A 17,365-nucleotide genomic window follows, 5' to 3' on the forward strand; every position below is an offset into this window, starting at 1 on the left:
AAACTCCCATCCTGAGTGTTACAACGCAGACACCGGGTGGAGGATGCCTGTCCCATCCTATGTTAGCACACTCTATCATAATAGATTCTATGGAGTATGTTGAATTGGATGAGTCGGAACCTGAGTTTAATTGTCACTTCTATAGGGAACATGAGTGCAGCCTCCCAGTCTACCTCCTCAAACTCACCCACATCCTCCTCCCATTTGTGCTCGAGTTTCCGCAGGTTGTCAGGCATATTTAGTTAGGGTTTTAAATATGGTTGAGACTGCTTTTTCAGGTATTTGCCCCATCAGAAGCCTACCTTCAAGGGGTGAGTATTCCAGTAGATCATCTGGAATTGTTTCCACTCTCCATGCGTGTTGCAGTTGTAGATACTTAAAGTATTGTGTGCCAAGGAGTTGAAATTCCTATTGGAGCAATGGGAAGGGTCTTAGGTCTCCTCCCTCCAATAGGTCTCCTATCTTGGATATACCTATGCTATCCCATCCATTGAAGCCAAGCAGCTTTCCTATTTCCTTAAGTTTATTGCCCACCCATAACGGGGTTTCTCTTGTAATTTTATTTGCCCATCCTATACGCCCATTGGATCTATGCCAAGCCTCGATATTCACCTGTGTGGTGGGCAGTAAACGTCCCACTCCCGCCCCTCCATAGAGATAGTGTAAGTAAGAATGCTTCCCAAATTGCATCCTTTCCAATATATAGGTAGGGTGCTTCCCCTCTACACAGCACCAATCATTAATGACCCACAAATGGCTAGCCCAATAGTATGCCCTAAGATTCAGCAGTGCAAGACCTCCGTTGTAACAACTTAGTTGTAACATTTGCAGACTTACTCTAGGATGCTTCCCATTCCACAGTAACAGACGGAGCTCTCTGTCAACCATGATAAAGACGTCATCTGGCAGTTTATAATATGCATTTGACAGTATATATAGGAATTTGGGGAGGCTAATCATCTTGAACAAGGCTGCTCTGCCCATAAATGTAAGAGGGAGTGTTTTCCATTGTTTCATAACTGCTTGAAAGTCTGTAATAACCTTGCCTATATTTTCTGCTAGGCTTCAGACAGGATTTGGGGTTGCATAAACACCTAAATACTTGAAGCCCTCTCTTGTCACTTTCAGTTACCCGGCCAGCTCACAGAGGGTATTATTATCTGCTTTGGTCAAATGACCTTTGTCTAATTTATGATATACCCACAATGTCTACCGTATGTCTCAAAAGTCTGAAACATGGCCAGAAGTGAGGTGGGGGGGGGGGGGGGGGGTTAAATATAGGTGTATGTCATCAGCATACAAAGAAGTATTTTCCTCTTCCAAGGGTGAGCAAGCAGATCTGAAACCTTCTATACGGGATTTTCACTGACCTTATAGGACAGAGGTTCCAGCACAAGGGCGAATAAAAGGGGGGGAAGTGGGTAACCCTGTCTAGTGCCTCCACCAATGGAAAATTCCTCCGACAACTTGCCATTGACTCAGACTGCTGTGCAAGGTTCTGTATATAGTAAGGTCAAACATTCAATAAACCCAGGCCCAATCCCTAGTTTACGTAAGACATACAGCATGTATTTCCAGTGGACTGTATCAAACGCCTTTCCCACATCTAATGATACAAAGACGTGCAGTTCAGGATCCAATTATGGAGGCAATGTAGATCTCCTCTAGTTGAATGCCCTGGCATAAACCTTGTTTGATCACTATGGACTATGGGTGCAATGACCTTCGAAAGTCTAGTGATAAGTACTGTGATCAGAATTTTGGTCTCTACATTAAGAAGCAATATTGGGTGAAATGATTCGCAATCGTGTAGGGGGTCTGCCTGGTTTGGGTATGACCACTTTCGTGGCTCGCCTCAGATCCAGGGGGCAGATTTTCTCCTCTTGCTCCAACATATAGATTTAGTAGATGAGGGGCTACTTCGTCCGTCTGTCTTAAGAAATTCCGCCCTGAAGCCATTAGGGCCCGGGGTCTTCCCATTGGATAATTTAGCAATTGAGTCTTTCACCTCAGCAAGGGTAAGGTCCTCATCTAAGGAATCTGCGTCCTCTGCCGAAAATATCAGCATATCTATAGCATTTAGGTCGGTTTCTATCTGGGGCTGGGTGGTTAATGGTCTCTCCCTGTAGAGGGCACATAGAAATGTGCAAATTCCATCGCTATGGCTTAATCGAAGTCGCATATCGACCCCTCATACCATCTATCCAGGCCACCCAGCGTGTCTCCGATTCTCTGTGACTTAACCATGCACCAATTTCCCTGCTTTGTCCCCCACCTCATAAAGCTGGTGCTGATTGGCAAGGAAGTAGGATTTGAGCTCATCAATGGCTAATGTCTTATATTCAGCCCTCAAGACCTCCATTTGTCTAATCGTCAAAGGGGAGGGATCGCTTACATTTACCACCTCCACGGCTGCTAATCTATCTTCTATAGATTTTTGGGCCTCCAGCCCTGACTTCTTTTTATAGGCTACAATATTTAGTGTTCTACCTCCTATTACCGCTTTATATGCTTCCCACAATGTCACTGCTGACCTCACAGTTATTGGTTTTCTTTAAAATACAGCTCTGTGTCAGTTCTAGTTTCCAGCAGGAGCGTGTCATCCCGCAGTTCCCAGGCATTTAGTCTCCACCTGGAGCACCCGTCCCCACGTCGACCAATAGTAACCAACAGGGGAGAATGGTTGAACAGTCCCCTTGCAAGGTATTCTGCTCTTTGTATCTTTCCCACTTCTCCTTCGAGTGTAAATATATACTCTAGTCTGGAAAAGACCTAATGAGCCCCTGAGAAATAGGAGTAACCTCTTACGTTGGGGTTATGGTGCCTCCAGATATCTGTTAATCCCAGCGTGTCCGCTAATTGCTGCAGGGGCATAGGTCTGGACGCTGCTATGCGGGGGTTACTGATGTTCTGTCTAATGCAGGTGTCAGTACATTGTTAAAATCTCTCCCTATTATATGTAGTGTGGATTCTGTTTCCAGTAGAATTTCAGCTATGGCAGTGTATGTGGACTGCTGCAGGCGGAGTGCATAAACACTAATGACAGTGACCGCCTCTCTACCCCCAAAGTCCCGGCACCACAGCGTACGTTCCGTTGGGGTCCAGCCATTGCTTATTGACCTGAAAGGGTAGACTTTTCTGAGCAAGAATAGCCACTCCTCTTGTGTCAGATGTAAACCCGCCATGTGCCAGCATGTCACGGGCAAGAAAGTGACAATGGTTACCGCGGAGGTGCGTCTCCTGCGGGAGAATCATATCTGGTTTCTGTCGCTTTATAAAGGTCGCTACCAATCCTCTCTTGACATTCCAGGTAAGCACCCAATGACATTCCAGGTAAGCATGGCCTGTGCTTCTATCAGGGTGTTAGATGTAGGCATAACAGCAGGTGTAACGTGTTCTCGCATGTGTCCCCCTTCCCCGTGTCAAAATATCTTAAACATAACAGGTTGTCTCCCAGCTTCATAATAAACAAATATGAACAATTAATAAACAGCATTAATATCATGCCATAATCCCTTCCTGGTCCCCCCTAACACCACTACAGCATGCATACTGCCACGTTCTTCTCATGTGGCAATCACATCGCCGGGTCAGGTTCAAGGGGTCTGTAGACCACCCTATCCCAATTTTACCCTCAATTTAAATGGATTTGTTCTCAACAGAATCAGTCACTCCACTCATTCATGCCATTCAACAAAGTCTCTCAATATTATGTCTATAGCAGGTGCTGGCTGTCCTGAGTCACTTCATTTCGGAAAAGATGGGCGCTACTTTCAATACATATAGTAAGAAAGGGGGGAATAGGGAGAATGGGGGAGAAGAGTCTAGGAGAAGGTTAGAAGGACAAGACGTAGAGAGAAAAGAGAGTAGGGAGGGGGCTGAGCAGGCCAGAGTGTCCAGCCAGGTCTTTCATGTCTCAGAGCCCAAGAAGGAGCCCTTCAGTAATCCAGCTTGCTGCCCTCGATACCATCACTGTTCAGTGTCTCTGTCCATCTCTTTAGTCGACCTTAAAGTATTCAGTTCAACTTGGCCGTCTCTCTGGAGGGATTCTCTTCTACCTCTGGGTCCGATCCGCAGCTACTCTCTTCTGGAAAATGGAGGTCTCTGCGGCCCTCCTGGGGACAAGTGGACAGCTCCCCGCTGGCATCAGTGTCTGTTTCTGAGGACAGATTGTCTACTATGCATTTTCCAGGGGTGTTCCCACGGGGGACACTGCGGGCCTTTTTGAGATGCGTTCTTTTTTTTACATTTGGTTGTCCACGCCTTGGGTCTGGCCCCCGATATGGCATCTCCAAGTGTTGCAGTCATAGCTCTCTGGTTTACAAGGCTCGGTGGTCTCTCTTCCACCTATCTCCACGCCTCCTCCGGCGTGTCAAAAAAATATGCTTTCTCTTGGTGAATAACTTTGTTTGGCTGGGAGTTGTAGCATATATCCAAGTTGTATTGCCCGGAGTTTGATCTTGATGACGTCAAAGGATCAGTGTTTCTTTTGTACGTCTCAAGAGTAATCTGGGAAGATCAGAATGGCAGACGGTTCATAAGTGGGTTTATCCAGCTTTTACGCCTCCTGGAGAATAACATCTGTCATGATAGTTAAAAAAATGTGATATAAGGGGTCTTGGAGGTGCACCTACTTGCGGCCTCAGAGCCATGCTCTATGGGCTCTTTCGATCACAAAACATGCAGAGAAATCCACAGAGGGGAATTGTGTTTTAATCCAGGTCTCCAAGAACACAGAAACATTGGTCCCCCTCCGCTCCCTCGGGTAATCCCACGAAGCGCAGGTTGTTTCGTCTTGCATGATTTTCAGCACCATCTACTCTCCAGAGAAGATCTTTCGTCATTGTTTGTACTGTCTGCAGTGCATCACAATGCATATTAGCCATATCCTCCAATTCAGAGATGCGCTCTTCCTTTGTGGTAACTCTTTCCGCAACCTTACGCAGGTCTTGCCTCAGCTGTGAGACCTCCATTGCCACTCCATCTACTTTTGCTTCCAGGGCTGTTCTGGATTGTTGAATGGCCAGTAACAAGTCCAACGTGTCCATGGGTTGAACAGAGGGGCGGCCCAAGCAGGGGAGCCCATTGCCTTGGTGTGCTTGTCAATCCTACTCTGCTTGGGGGGCTTCGGCTCCCTGTCTTTGGCCATATTGTGGTGCGGCGTTTCAATGAATAGCACTACCCCCACTTGGGGCACATCCAAGCAGTGCCTGGGGTGGCTGCAGAAAGGCCGGCATCTCCCCCAAAGCACTTACTTCAACTGTGTCTCCAGCATCTCAGGAGACACCCTGTCGGCGGTCTTTTCATGCACAACAACTGCTACTGATGCAGAACCTTACCCTGTGTCCATCAAGCCCCTTTACCATCCGCAGGGACACCAGTCACAATGTGTGGACTGCCTTAGGGCAGGAAACAGCTATGCTGCCTGTGTTCTCACCCTGTCACTCCTCCCGCAGGGGCCACTTCACATTCCTCCCGGCCACAAGCCCAGGCCCAGCGATCATCCCACAGAACAGAGGGCTTCCGGGCATGCTCCACTTTTAGCCGTCAACAGCAACGGTCTCCGGACCACCATCCCTGCACGAGGCAGGAGTAGAGCCGCATAGGTTCACTCCCTTCTCCTCTAAAGCCTGCCAGAGGGAGCGCAGCTCCAACTGGCCCCCTCCCTGAAAGCCTCTCGTGTTTCCCAGCAGGGCTCCCAGGGGTCCGTCCCAGCAGCCAACTTACCCGGTCAGCGGAAGTGCTCCAGTCCTGCCCCGCAGCATCCACCGGCAACCCCTCTTCACGTTGTCTGCTGGCGAGGGGGCTCCCCAAAATGGCACCGCGTCGCCCCAGTCTAAGGCCGGCCAGCAGTTCCTCTCTTTCACGGCCAGCCGGCCCACTCTCAGACCACCGCCACTCCCTGGGGATCAACTCTGGGCACACCGCTCAGCAGTTGCTCTCTCAGGGGCCACACACACACGTTGTCCCAATTCTCCTCCGCCTCACCGCCATTTTCTTCTGCAAACCACGCCGCTGCTTCTTTCCATCTCCCTCGCATCACCGCTGTCAGCTCTTCGTCTTCTTCCTTTTGTTTTAATCTCCAGGTGCGTCAGGTAAGGTCTTGAACTGTATCGAAGGGCAGGATTAATTCAGTATATTAGTGGGCCCGTGCGGAGCTCATCCCGGACACGTCTAGCCCACCATGCTTTTGGCCATGCCCGTTGCTTCCCATTCTTAAGTCTGTCCTGTGTCTCCTTGCCGCCTGCTACTGCCACCCATTCCTATACATGCATTCACTTCTTCCTCACTCTGCACCCGAGTCCTTCTCTTCACATCAGCCACCAATTCCATCTCCATGCCCTTTTTCCCAACAAAGGCTGGAATTTACCCCAACAGTTCCATACTTTGGAGTTTGAAGAAAAGAACAGTTACATATGCGAGTGTGAACAGTCTTGGCTCGAAGTTCAATTGAGATATATTCTTTGCTCTTCTAACAACACTTCCCTCTTCTAACACGCTAGTCCCCCAAACCTCAGATTTTACATTCTAGATTGCAGCATATTCTTTATACCATAATTGGTAAAGATGCAACTGATCCTTCCAGTCACCTTTGACAAAATAGTTAAGATACAGCAAGCAATTTAAGAACAATGATGAACGCTTCATTCACATGAAATAATGGCCATCTTTAGTCCATTCTCCTTATTGTATGATGCTTAATTTGCTTACAATTTTTGCTTGTATTAAGGCTGAATTAATTCGTTTTAAGAGCTTGTACATGAATAGTAGGAGTCCGCTAGTGTGTATGTTACTATTGCATCTATGGTGTATGTATGATGTTTGTATTGTGCTTATCCTGAAGCTTCAATGTGTTTCTAAGATACTGACAGGTAAATAAAAACATTAAGATTCTGAATCCAAAAATGGAAGTGACACTTCTTGCTTTATCTGATAAACATTGTAGGATCAGACAAAAGACATGGGACTCGTTTAGATGTGGTATATTAGGGGTAGTTCTCCAAAAGAGAGCAGATTTCCCAGCCACTCACCTCTTTCTTTCCCTGCTTCATTTAGAGGTCAGGGAACACGGTTTTCATAAAGGCAGATGTATTGCGGTTCAGAGTGTGAAACTTAATCTGAGGGAGGGCATCCCTATGTAGGGTCGTCAGTCTGTCTGACCACTTATTTTTGCCTATCAGAGCTCACCATGTACACCTTGGAAAACTCACAAATGTCACCCATGTCTTAGAAAAAAATACTTCCAGGATATTTATGTTCTCTGAGGACAGACCTTTACAGTGAGAGGGTCTGACTTTGGAAAAAAGGGCCACCATGGTTGAATGGCGGATCTGTCATCACTGTGAAAAAAGGCGTCACAAAATGGTTCCTCCACTCGTCCAGCAAGAGGCAGCTAGTGCATCATAGCATAAATAATGCCGACAATCAGTGTGTTATAGTGTGGTAGTAAACGTTTTTAAAACCATTGAGACTGCCTTCCACATCTGGGAACAACTTATGACAGACTTACTGAAGCTATGCTCCCACAAGAGCCTTGCCAACAAATCTTTGCAGCGATCTCTTTAAGATGTTCTAGTCTCACTGTTACATGGCGGGCCCATGTGCACTGCATAATGAGTGCAAGGATCAACAATTTACAAAGGTAAAAGCAAACACACAATTGTTAAAAGACTCAAGAAAAATAAAATCAAAAACAGAGAAAATACCCTTAGTCACTTTAAAATAAAGTAACTGTTCTCTACTTCAATCATTTTAGTTTGTGGTACCCAATGTTATGCTATTGGGAATGGTTGACTAGTCTAAAGAAACTATAAATGTTACTTTCTGTGTTTCTACCAGGACGGGCAAAACAAAAATTGTTAGTAAAAGATGCAACAGAGTTCTTAGGATTTTTCCAGGTGAACAGTTACCTTTGGACTAAGACATTTTTATACAATTCAGTCCCTTCCATTGGCAGTTATCTCAAGGCTGGTTCTAACAAAGTCTCATAATAGTCATATGCACTGACATTAAGGTCACGATGAAAAGAAATTAACAGGCAAAATCTTCAGGCAAGGGAAAGTGCTTCTTGCTGGTTGCTTGTGTGTTTTTGGTCGTTGGCATCTATCAGTCAATTCTTCTTGTGCTGATTTTACATACAGTAGTTTCAGACTCCTCTGTGGCAATTGGAAGATGAAGCCAGAGTTCTACAGTTTTTTCTCTAGCTTTCATGAGTCATTGTAAAGAGCTTTGGCTCAACTTACAAGGGATCAACAGCAATCAAAGAAGCCATAACTACACCTGGACTGACCTGAATCTTTGTGCTAGATAATTTCTGCAGCAGGACTCCAGCTCGGTTTTCGAGTACTATCTCTTTAATCCTTTTTTTACAGGTCATTCTATATGCTTTTTCAAATATTCTAAAACATACGACAGCAAATTAAATCACACACCCTGGCATCAGGTTTAGTAACACCAGCAAATAAACTGTTACTGAATAGCAGTCAGTGCAATCCCTTTCTTGTGAGAAGGTTTAACCCACAAAAAAGATGATAAGTTTAAAATTCACACTCCAACACTGAAATATTAGGTTCCACGCTTTGCTATTATCTGCCAATGCCTGTCTCACTCCTGTACAAAGTTGTGGACCGATTTTGAGCCTATCAGCTTTAGACTTTAATGAGCTACTGCTGTATTACGGCCATCTCCCTCTGTCCCCCTGAACTCCACAGCTGCCAGCCTTTTAATTGTTTTTTTTATATTTGTGGCCCCCAACAGCAGCAAGGAGGGTATACTTGTGGTGGGGAACACCAGAATAATGACACCTTCGTTCTGCATGGATTCAAACTAAATTGAGAACATATCCTCTGATTCTTGGTCAGGGAAATCTTGAAAACTTCTTCTAAGACTTTGGTAACCATTTAGCACTTTATAGAAGAAGAATCTAACCCCATATGGAGAATTTTGGAAGCCCTTGAGGAGCAAATCTAAGCAAGTCTACTTGACCGATTTCACCTGTGTAGCATTTGGATTATACTGTGAGATTATAGTGGTGTATACTTTCCTAGCCATATCCAACATAGATGAAAACGACACTTCCCCTGAGGAGATTTGCTTTTCTGCTCAATGGAATCAAAGGGGAGGTCACCTGACAGAGATACATGGAGATACTGGGGACTGAACTTTGTGTCATGGGGTCAAAAATGGACCCCTAAAGAAAACTGAGGTATTGTCCTGATTGGCTAGAAATAAGCAACATTTTTTCAAAATAAACTATAAGGGCAAGTTCTTACCAATATAATTTAATGATTCAAGAGCTTTATATCAAAATGTGTATCTGTGTAGACATGCACACGCATACGGTAGTCCCACCATGCAAAGGCCTGGTGGAAAAGGGGTGCCGGCTCATGACAAGTGCATGGGCCCCCACGGACAGCCCAGTCATGCTTTTGACTGCCCGAATTGTCAGTGAAAACTTGATGGGTGCTGGTGCACCAGATGCAGCACAACATTGCCACTGGCTCAATTATAAGCGGGCCTCAATGTTAAGGCCCTGTTCCCCGCTAGGGGCTGTAGCCGCCTGCCAGCCCAGCAGGCAACTCTTAATAGGGACGGTGGGCGGAAGACCGGTGTGGCGGTCTTCCGTGCGAATGAGTTTGGCGGGTAGCCTCCGCCGCCCACCAAACTCATAATAAGGGCCTATGTCTAAGTTATGTATTATATTATTTTAATGTTACTGATTTATTTTGAGCTGTATTGATTTTGTGTTTTCTTTTTCTTGTTTTATGACCTATCTAAGCCAAAAAAGATTTATTTTGATTTGATATATTGTTTCAATGCATTAAAGCAAAACTGTCCAGGGAGTTCTAGCTTCGGTCCTTACCGATGGTATCTTAATACATAAAAAAAGGATTGAATGGTTTCATAAAAGGGTCACAGTTTTGGTGTGGCATGGAGACAAGTTTCAGGCTCTGCTTTTCCTGGAAGTTCTCTTATTGCAGAGTCAGAAAGTAGGTTTAGATTTTTTTTTTTTTAAACAAACAAGTTATTTCCCAGACCCCAAACTGTCACACAGCTGAAAGGTCATGCACTGAAGTATAACAAAGATCCTGTTTGTGTTACTGCCACTCATAGCCAGTTATTTTTCTAAATTAATTTAAAGTATAATAGAAGTGTGAGAGAAGGTATCTGTGTTTGCTCAATTAAATTTGGTATTGCTGATAATGGCTAATTTTGTAACACCACAAAGTTGTCAACAGAATTTTCTGGCTTCAAATTGCTGTTGTATTTGTCAGTATTCATTTCATGTGTCAAAAGGAGGCCATCCTTTGCTGTGAGAGCTAAAATGAATCTGCTGCATTGCTGTCTGGCAGTGATTAATGATGGGTGTCGTTCCTTTGTTCTAGACTCCGGCGCACCTGTGAAACTGCCTTGTATGCCAGGGAAAATGTCTCCTCCACTACCTCCAAAGAAAGTCATGATTTGTGTGCCATTAGGAGGGACAGACCATGCACACTCGTATTCCAGCCAGAAGAACTCTCAGCTCCATCACGGCGTGCTGCCATCACAGCTGGCGGTTCATCAGCACCAGTTCCAGTATGGGAGCCAGCATCTGTCGGCGAGCTCCAACTCCATGCCCATCCATCCGTCACTGCCCCCGGGATGCCGAGTGATTGAGGAATTGAATAAGACTCTTGCCATGACCATGCAGAGGCTGGAAAGGTAGCCCACCTCTCCCATCATTGTTTCTCACTTTGAGCTTTGTATGCATTGTATGTATGGCATGTATCTATGCCTGGGAAATGTGGATAGGATTGGAGGGTACTTTACGGGACATTTATTCTCACTTTCCTCCGTCTCGGCTACATGTGTTTGATTATAATTAAGAGGGCCTGGCCGCAGTAGTGTGAAAGAGTAGCCCACACCCGCTGAGCACGAGAAAGTGGGACAGCTCTGATACAGCCAAAAAATCATAAATCTCAAGCATTATTATATGTATATATGAGCCAGAGGTGTGATCAGACACACTCCCAAACGCAGGTTTGCCAGTTCTCAAACGTATGATACAGAACCACTGGAGATAAAAGGATATCGACAGCGCCTTTGGAGTTAATAATAGACTACCTTACCCACTCTCCAATGGGAATGTATATTTTTGTAATTAATATTTAGGATACGATATTTCAGTCAGACTTGATACTTACTAACGATATTCTACCCTGCAAAATCAGAAAAAAACTCACCATGAGCTTTAACAGAAGCTGAACCTTACTGAAGCTGATAAAGATCCTGGATATGCAACAGTCTTGCTGCCTCAGCCTTTTTCCTGTCCAAATTATTGCCTGTTCCTCGAGTTGGACCAGAAACCAGCCTACTCCCTCCCCTACTCCCTGCCCTTTGCAATGCCTGTCAAAGCCTGCTGTTATCCAGTTCTCCCTAAGGCTGAGGCCTGAGCGAGTTTTAAGGATCAGTGAGTGGAGTACTTATCTATGAGCTTGAGCCCCAGCGAATCAATTTACCCTTAATTCCTTCTGATCGCAGTAAAGTGAGTATTATTACATCATATAACTGGCAATAAACACACCTGTAAAGTAACAGTGCTTAGCAGCTGCATAAATTATTGCTTGATATAAAAGTAAAAACAAGTTATTATTAACGCTAATTTAGTATCTGTCTTTGAGCTGCGAATTGGCCTACCATCATGACACATGGCTTGGTGCCTGCAAGCCCTAAAACTCCATGTCTTCTGCTGGCTCAGGAACAATAATATTCTTAAGGGGCGTGGATGCTTCCATTTCAAGTGGAAAAACATCAAAGCACTCTCAGTGGGCACAAGTGTGCATAGAAGTGGGAAGAGGTGTAGGGCCCAGAGTATTATGTGCGAGTGAGTGAATCTATGCTTGTGTGTCTGTGAGTATGTGTGTATGAGTAAGCAAACATGTGTACATCAGAATGCAACACACATGTTCGTGCATTCTTCTCTGTCAGTGTTAGGAGTGTATACCTTGTTTCTGTTGGAACTGGGGGCATAATGGTGATCTTCCTAGGCATAATTGTTGCCCTGGCATATTGTGGGACAGCATCATTGATATTACCCTGCCCCCCCCCCCCTGGAATATTGCAGGCCCTTCCGGTGACCATACTGGGCATTAGACATGCCTTAACACATTGAAGTCATCCTTCACATATTGTGCCCTCTTTGGTTTTATATTGGCCACCACAGATATATTGGTTTCTGTGGCAAATTGGAGGTAACAGTTATAGCTGCTGTCTCTTCACAACAAACGGGAATATATTTAGCTATCTGTGGCATAATTGAGGCTGGTAGTAGTGTGCCCTGGCATATTATGGGCATCCTTGGCATAGTAGTGGCCATTCAAACCATAGCAGTGGTCATCCCTATCATAATAGTTTTTCGCATATTTTGGTCAGCCTAAACATTCTGTGTACATCCTTGGTGTAATGGTGGCATTCCCAAGCACAGTAATGGGTATAATTGGTATAATGATGGGCTTGGCATAATAGTGACCACCCCAGGTATATGATGACTGTCCTTGGCTACTGATAGACATATCTTAAAAAATTATAGGATTTTACGTCAACTTGCTTAACCTGAAACTTTGAACAGTTTATAACACTTATGACTTCCCCTCATATAATCTCAGTCACAACAGGAAGCATTGGAAAAGAGTGCCCCTTGAAAACTGCCTTTCAAACTTGCGTCTTTGTAGCAAATATCTGCAAATTGCTGTTTCTTTGCTCACATCATTAACACCACACTTTGCTTGTGAGGTTTTTAGACCTAAGAATAAACCATTTCCTATACAACAAGTCAATTAAAAACGTTCATATAGTAATCATATTTTGTGAGACATTATGGTCCAGTGGCTATTGGCCTGCCACAGTAATACTTACCAGACCGATTATACCTTACGAGGCTGATCCCAGTATATGTGCAGGTGAAATCTAAGATTTATTTTAAAGACGAGGAGATGTGTAATATATTTACACCCAAAAGGAAATTGTCACATTAAGTTAATAACACTTTAGTCTCAATTTATTTTTCATGTGTGCAGCCAATGTCCATACTGCATAGACAATTACTGCACTTCACTGTAAATGCCATTGTTCTTTTTGAAGGGAGAATAGAAAATCCGGGGGTAGTGTTAAACAAAAATGGTAGTTACAATGTATATTTGAATAACAAAAAGTGTGTATTATTATATGCATTAGACCTGACAGCCATAGGGTGATTCCCACCCCCATTGTTTGACTTACATTTTTCCTGATTTCTTTTTGGTGCCCCTAGAACTCGGAGCACTTTAACACTGTCTACCAGTACTAAAGCGCATTTCCTCTCTCCTCTAAACATGGTTTGATTTGTACATCCACAATTGCCATATTTAATTTACTTATAAGTCCTTAGTAAAGTGCAATACATCTGCCCAGTTCCTGTAAATTAAAGGCAACTAGTGCCACCCACTGAAGTAGCCCTAAAACCTGCCATTGCAGAGCCTGTGTGTGCAGTTACACTGCCATGATGACTTGACATTTAAAAACTCTTGCCAAACCTTAAACTCCCCTTTTATTACATATAAGTCGCATAACATAGCCCTAAGCACTCCTGAGTATGAAATAAATCAAATCCGCCCAATAAGGAGTCGTAATAGTTCCAATGTTTCTTTATTTGATCCACAGAAGTTTCTTCACTTCTTTCTTTACAGTGTTACAGGCACAATGATTACACTCTTCAAACAGCGAACACATGTTTCGCCATGACAGCTAATTTGCCATTGACTTCTTCTGGGCTGAAAGTATTAAGTATCAACACAATACATATAAGGTACCCTAAAATTGATACTGTCACCTGAAATAGTGCTACGATCTAAAAGTATATTAAGGTGACACCATAGTATAACCACCATTCAAAGGAACACGTCTTCTTCCAGCTAAATTAGAAATACACCAATACAACTAGACAAAGTGTGTAAAGAAACAAAGTAAAAATGTTATGCCCACTGCCACTTGGGTGCAAAGGTTCAACATAGGACGACAACAACACCTTTATCATTTTACCTGTAACACTGTAAAGAAAGAGTGAAGAAATGTCAATGGATCTAATAAAGGACCATTGGAACTGTTTCAACTCCTTATTGGACGTATTTGATTTACTTCATACGCAGGAGTGCTCAGGAATATGTTATGTGGATTTTGACACTTTTTAGGGTTATGAACCGGGTTGTCAGACAGCCAACATTCCTGTATGAACCATGTATAGACTGACCCTTAGGATACATTCTCAGATCACTATGGGGAGGTTGCGCATTTTGCCTGGCTGTTAATTTGCTTTTTTGATTTACATATGTCACCCCTAAGGTAGGCCAGAGTTAGCCCACAGGGCAGGCTTTTATTGAACTAAAAGGTAAGACATGTACACTTCTGGACCTGTGAAGAACTCTGTCAGGAAGAAGTCCTGCTGTGCTGCAACAAGGACTGCCACTCTGGACCGCTGCTCTGGAAGAACTGCTTTTCTGCTGCGCTGCACTGCTGCCATCTACCCTGCTGAGGATGGACCAATCTCACTTGAACCCAGAGTGACTCCAAGGGCTTGCTGGCCCGCCTCCTCTTCTGAATTCTTAGGGACGCACAAGACTTCCACTCATCATCACCTACAGCATCTTTACTTTGCTTCCTGCAAGTCTTCCCCTGCTAAGTAGTGCTGTCCTTGGAAGTGGGTATAAATGGCTACACCTGCCAGAACCCACCCATCTTCATCAGAACCAGTGCATCTTTGCCTTTCCTGGGTCAACACCAGCACATCCTAGTCTTGTGGAGACCAGACCTGGCACATTGCACCTGGACCCAGCACATCACTATTGGAACCATCACATCAGAACCACTGCATCGCCACCACTGCAGGGAAACGATCAATGTATTCCCTCGACTGCGTGGAGAAACCATCACATTGGCTTCAGAACTGAAGCATTTCAGAACTGATGATTTGTCTTCAGAACCGGCACTTCGCCATCATTGTGTGGAGAAAATCAATGCATCACCTCAATTGCAGAATCAACACATCTCTCAACTGCAACCTGCATCTCTCTGTTGCAACCAGGATCATGGTGCTTTTGTTCAGCGGGCCATGCAGGGTCCATGTATCTAGCCCGCACTCCATTGCGGTCACCCCAAAACGTTTGACTTTGCCTCCGTCCAGCGGAAACAGATAACCCGTAGGCACTTATTGCTTCAAAGCACTATTCTTACTTTTTAACCTTTAAAAAAGTATATCTCCACTTCTATTTATTGGATTAACATTTTAGTCTTGCCTTATTTATAACAATATACACTATTTCTCTAATTGGGTGTGGAGTCTTTTTGTTGTGTTTTCACTGTTACTGTTTGAAGTTTTGCACAAATACTTTACACATTGACTCTTAAGCTAAGCCTCCCTGATCTGTGCCAAGCTACCAGAGGGTGAGCGCCGGTTAAATTATGGTGTGTATCTGATTTAACCAGACTAGGATTGTAGTTCCTGCGTGGACACCGGCCATACCTCTGCCATTTAGAAGCCTAATTTCTAACATTGGTGATCAGCAGTGAGGATAGGACGTCTGTGCAGTGCCTTGGTGTACACTACTGCTCCATATCTAGACCAATTCAAATCAATTTTCCTTGACTGACACTTGATTTTTCCAAACGTTTCTAACTCTCATTTTTTCCTGTTGTGTCTGTGACCTCACCAGTCAAGTGGGAATTGGAGCTTGCCAACCTGGAGAGCTACACAATGGCCCAGCGCAAGGGATTTTGCCAGGATAGGAAGTTGCTTGCTAAAGGGAGCTCTAGGAAGGCCGAGCTCCAGAAAGCTTTGAGAGCATGGGGAGAGGCCTATCAGACCCACACAGACAATGAGGAGGGAGGGGTCAGAAAATGAGGAGGAGTTTGAACAGGACCTGCCAGAAGGTCTTGACATGCAACCTGTTGAGGAGGAAGGAATCATCCTCTCAAGACTGGAAGTCCACTCACATGCAGGGAGCATTGTGACACCCAGGAACCTGTGCCCCAGAGGAGCTGGAGGAGAACATTTTAAACTAAACTAGAGCAGGCCATATTGAAAATGGAGAAGAAGCAATCTCTGGAAAAAAGGAGGCTGGCAGTGGAGGAAAAGCGAATGGTCCATGAGCCGAACTTCAGGCAGCTGGGCCTTCAAGCCATTCAAGTGAAGTTCAGCAGCAATGGTGGCAGCATACCTACAATGTCCACTGGTGAAGTAAGTGTCTGCACCACAAAAGACTGGGTGTCGAGTTGTGTGGTGGGAGATGACATAGATAAATGGTTTGCAGCCTACGAAGTGATTCTAAGGGTGCACAAGGTTTCTGAGGAGTCCTGGGGAGTAGCTTGTGGAGGTACATGTCAACAGTGGGGAGGGACACACACTTATCACTGGAGGTAAAGGAACAAACACACTACACTGCAAAGAAAGACATTCTTGTCAGCAAATTTGGTCTGACCACTACAAAATATAGGTGGAGATTCAGGGGCAGGCACAAACTCTCATCACAAACATGGGTGGATTTCCCTGACCATGCCAGCAAGGTGCTGAAGGGCTGAATATGGGGGCAGCAAGGTTGATGATTTTACTGGGCTGTACAACTTAATTTCAAAGGAGCACATGCTAGATACTTGTTTCCCAGAGTTGCATGAACACCTGGTTGATAGGAAGCTGACTGGCCCCAAGAAGCTTGCTGAAGAGACGTCCAAGAAGTCATCGAGGGGGAGAAGGGGAAACTCCCAAAATTAGGGTTCCCACTAGAGGAAGGAGGGAGAGAGAAAAAGAAGGAGTTTTCTCAAGGCCTCCAAAACTGTGCAAGTCCCCAGGGGAAAGGGCCTCATTTCCAATATGGCCACCAGAAAAAGAGCTTCCCTGACAAGAGTGAAATTAAAGGTCCCAAATGCTATGCGTGTTTTGAGTATGAGCACTACCATGGGGACTCCAAGTGCCCAAAAAGAGCACCTCTTCCCACTGGAGCACAGACCCCAGGGTCAGCGAGTATAGTGTTGGCGGGGGTATTTGTCCCAGTATGTGAGGCGAAACTCAGAGGTTACACTAGTGTCACTGGGTGACGCAGAGTTGGTTCCTAAAATTCATGTGCCATCTAATACCGCAAAGTATAGGCAATGGGTTACCATCAGTGAACAAGGTGTTGAGACTCCGAGGGACATATGATCCAGCATGACTATGGTAAGAAGTCAGCTGTTGACTCCCAGAGCAAATTATACCCAATGCATTCCACTAGGTTGTAGTGGCTTACAACAGGAAGAGTCGCTATCCAGGGGCCCTTGTTGCATTTGAAATAGGGGGGTGATCTCAGGTCTTCTGAAAGTTTCT

At 44.7% G+C, this 17,365-nt stretch overlaps 1 protein-coding gene and 1 long non-coding RNA gene across 10 annotated transcripts in view; one reads left to right on the forward strand and one right to left on the reverse strand.

The window, feature by feature from the left end:
• The window catches only part of PHACTR1 (phosphatase and actin regulator 1), a 1,185,412-nt gene that overhangs the window by 996,990 nt on the left and 171,057 nt on the right, over positions 1-17,365 (forward strand). For all 9 annotated transcript variants that reach the window (XM_069219732.1, XM_069219733.1, XM_069219729.1 and 6 more), the window contains one exon: positions 10,386-10,701. In XM_069219732.1, coding sequence (XP_069075833.1) covers positions 10,386-10,701 — 316 coding nt within the window. The remainder of the gene's footprint in view (positions 1-10,385; positions 10,702-17,365) is intronic.
• The window catches only part of LOC138282336 (uncharacterized), a 220,335-nt gene that overhangs the window by 4,416 nt on the left and 198,554 nt on the right, over positions 1-17,365 (reverse strand). The window lies entirely within an intron of this gene.

This window comes from Pleurodeles waltl, chromosome 2_2, assembly GCF_031143425.1.
Source record: "Pleurodeles waltl isolate 20211129_DDA chromosome 2_2, aPleWal1.hap1.20221129, whole genome shotgun sequence".
NCBI lineage: Eukaryota > Metazoa > Chordata > Amphibia > Caudata > Salamandridae > Pleurodeles > Pleurodeles waltl.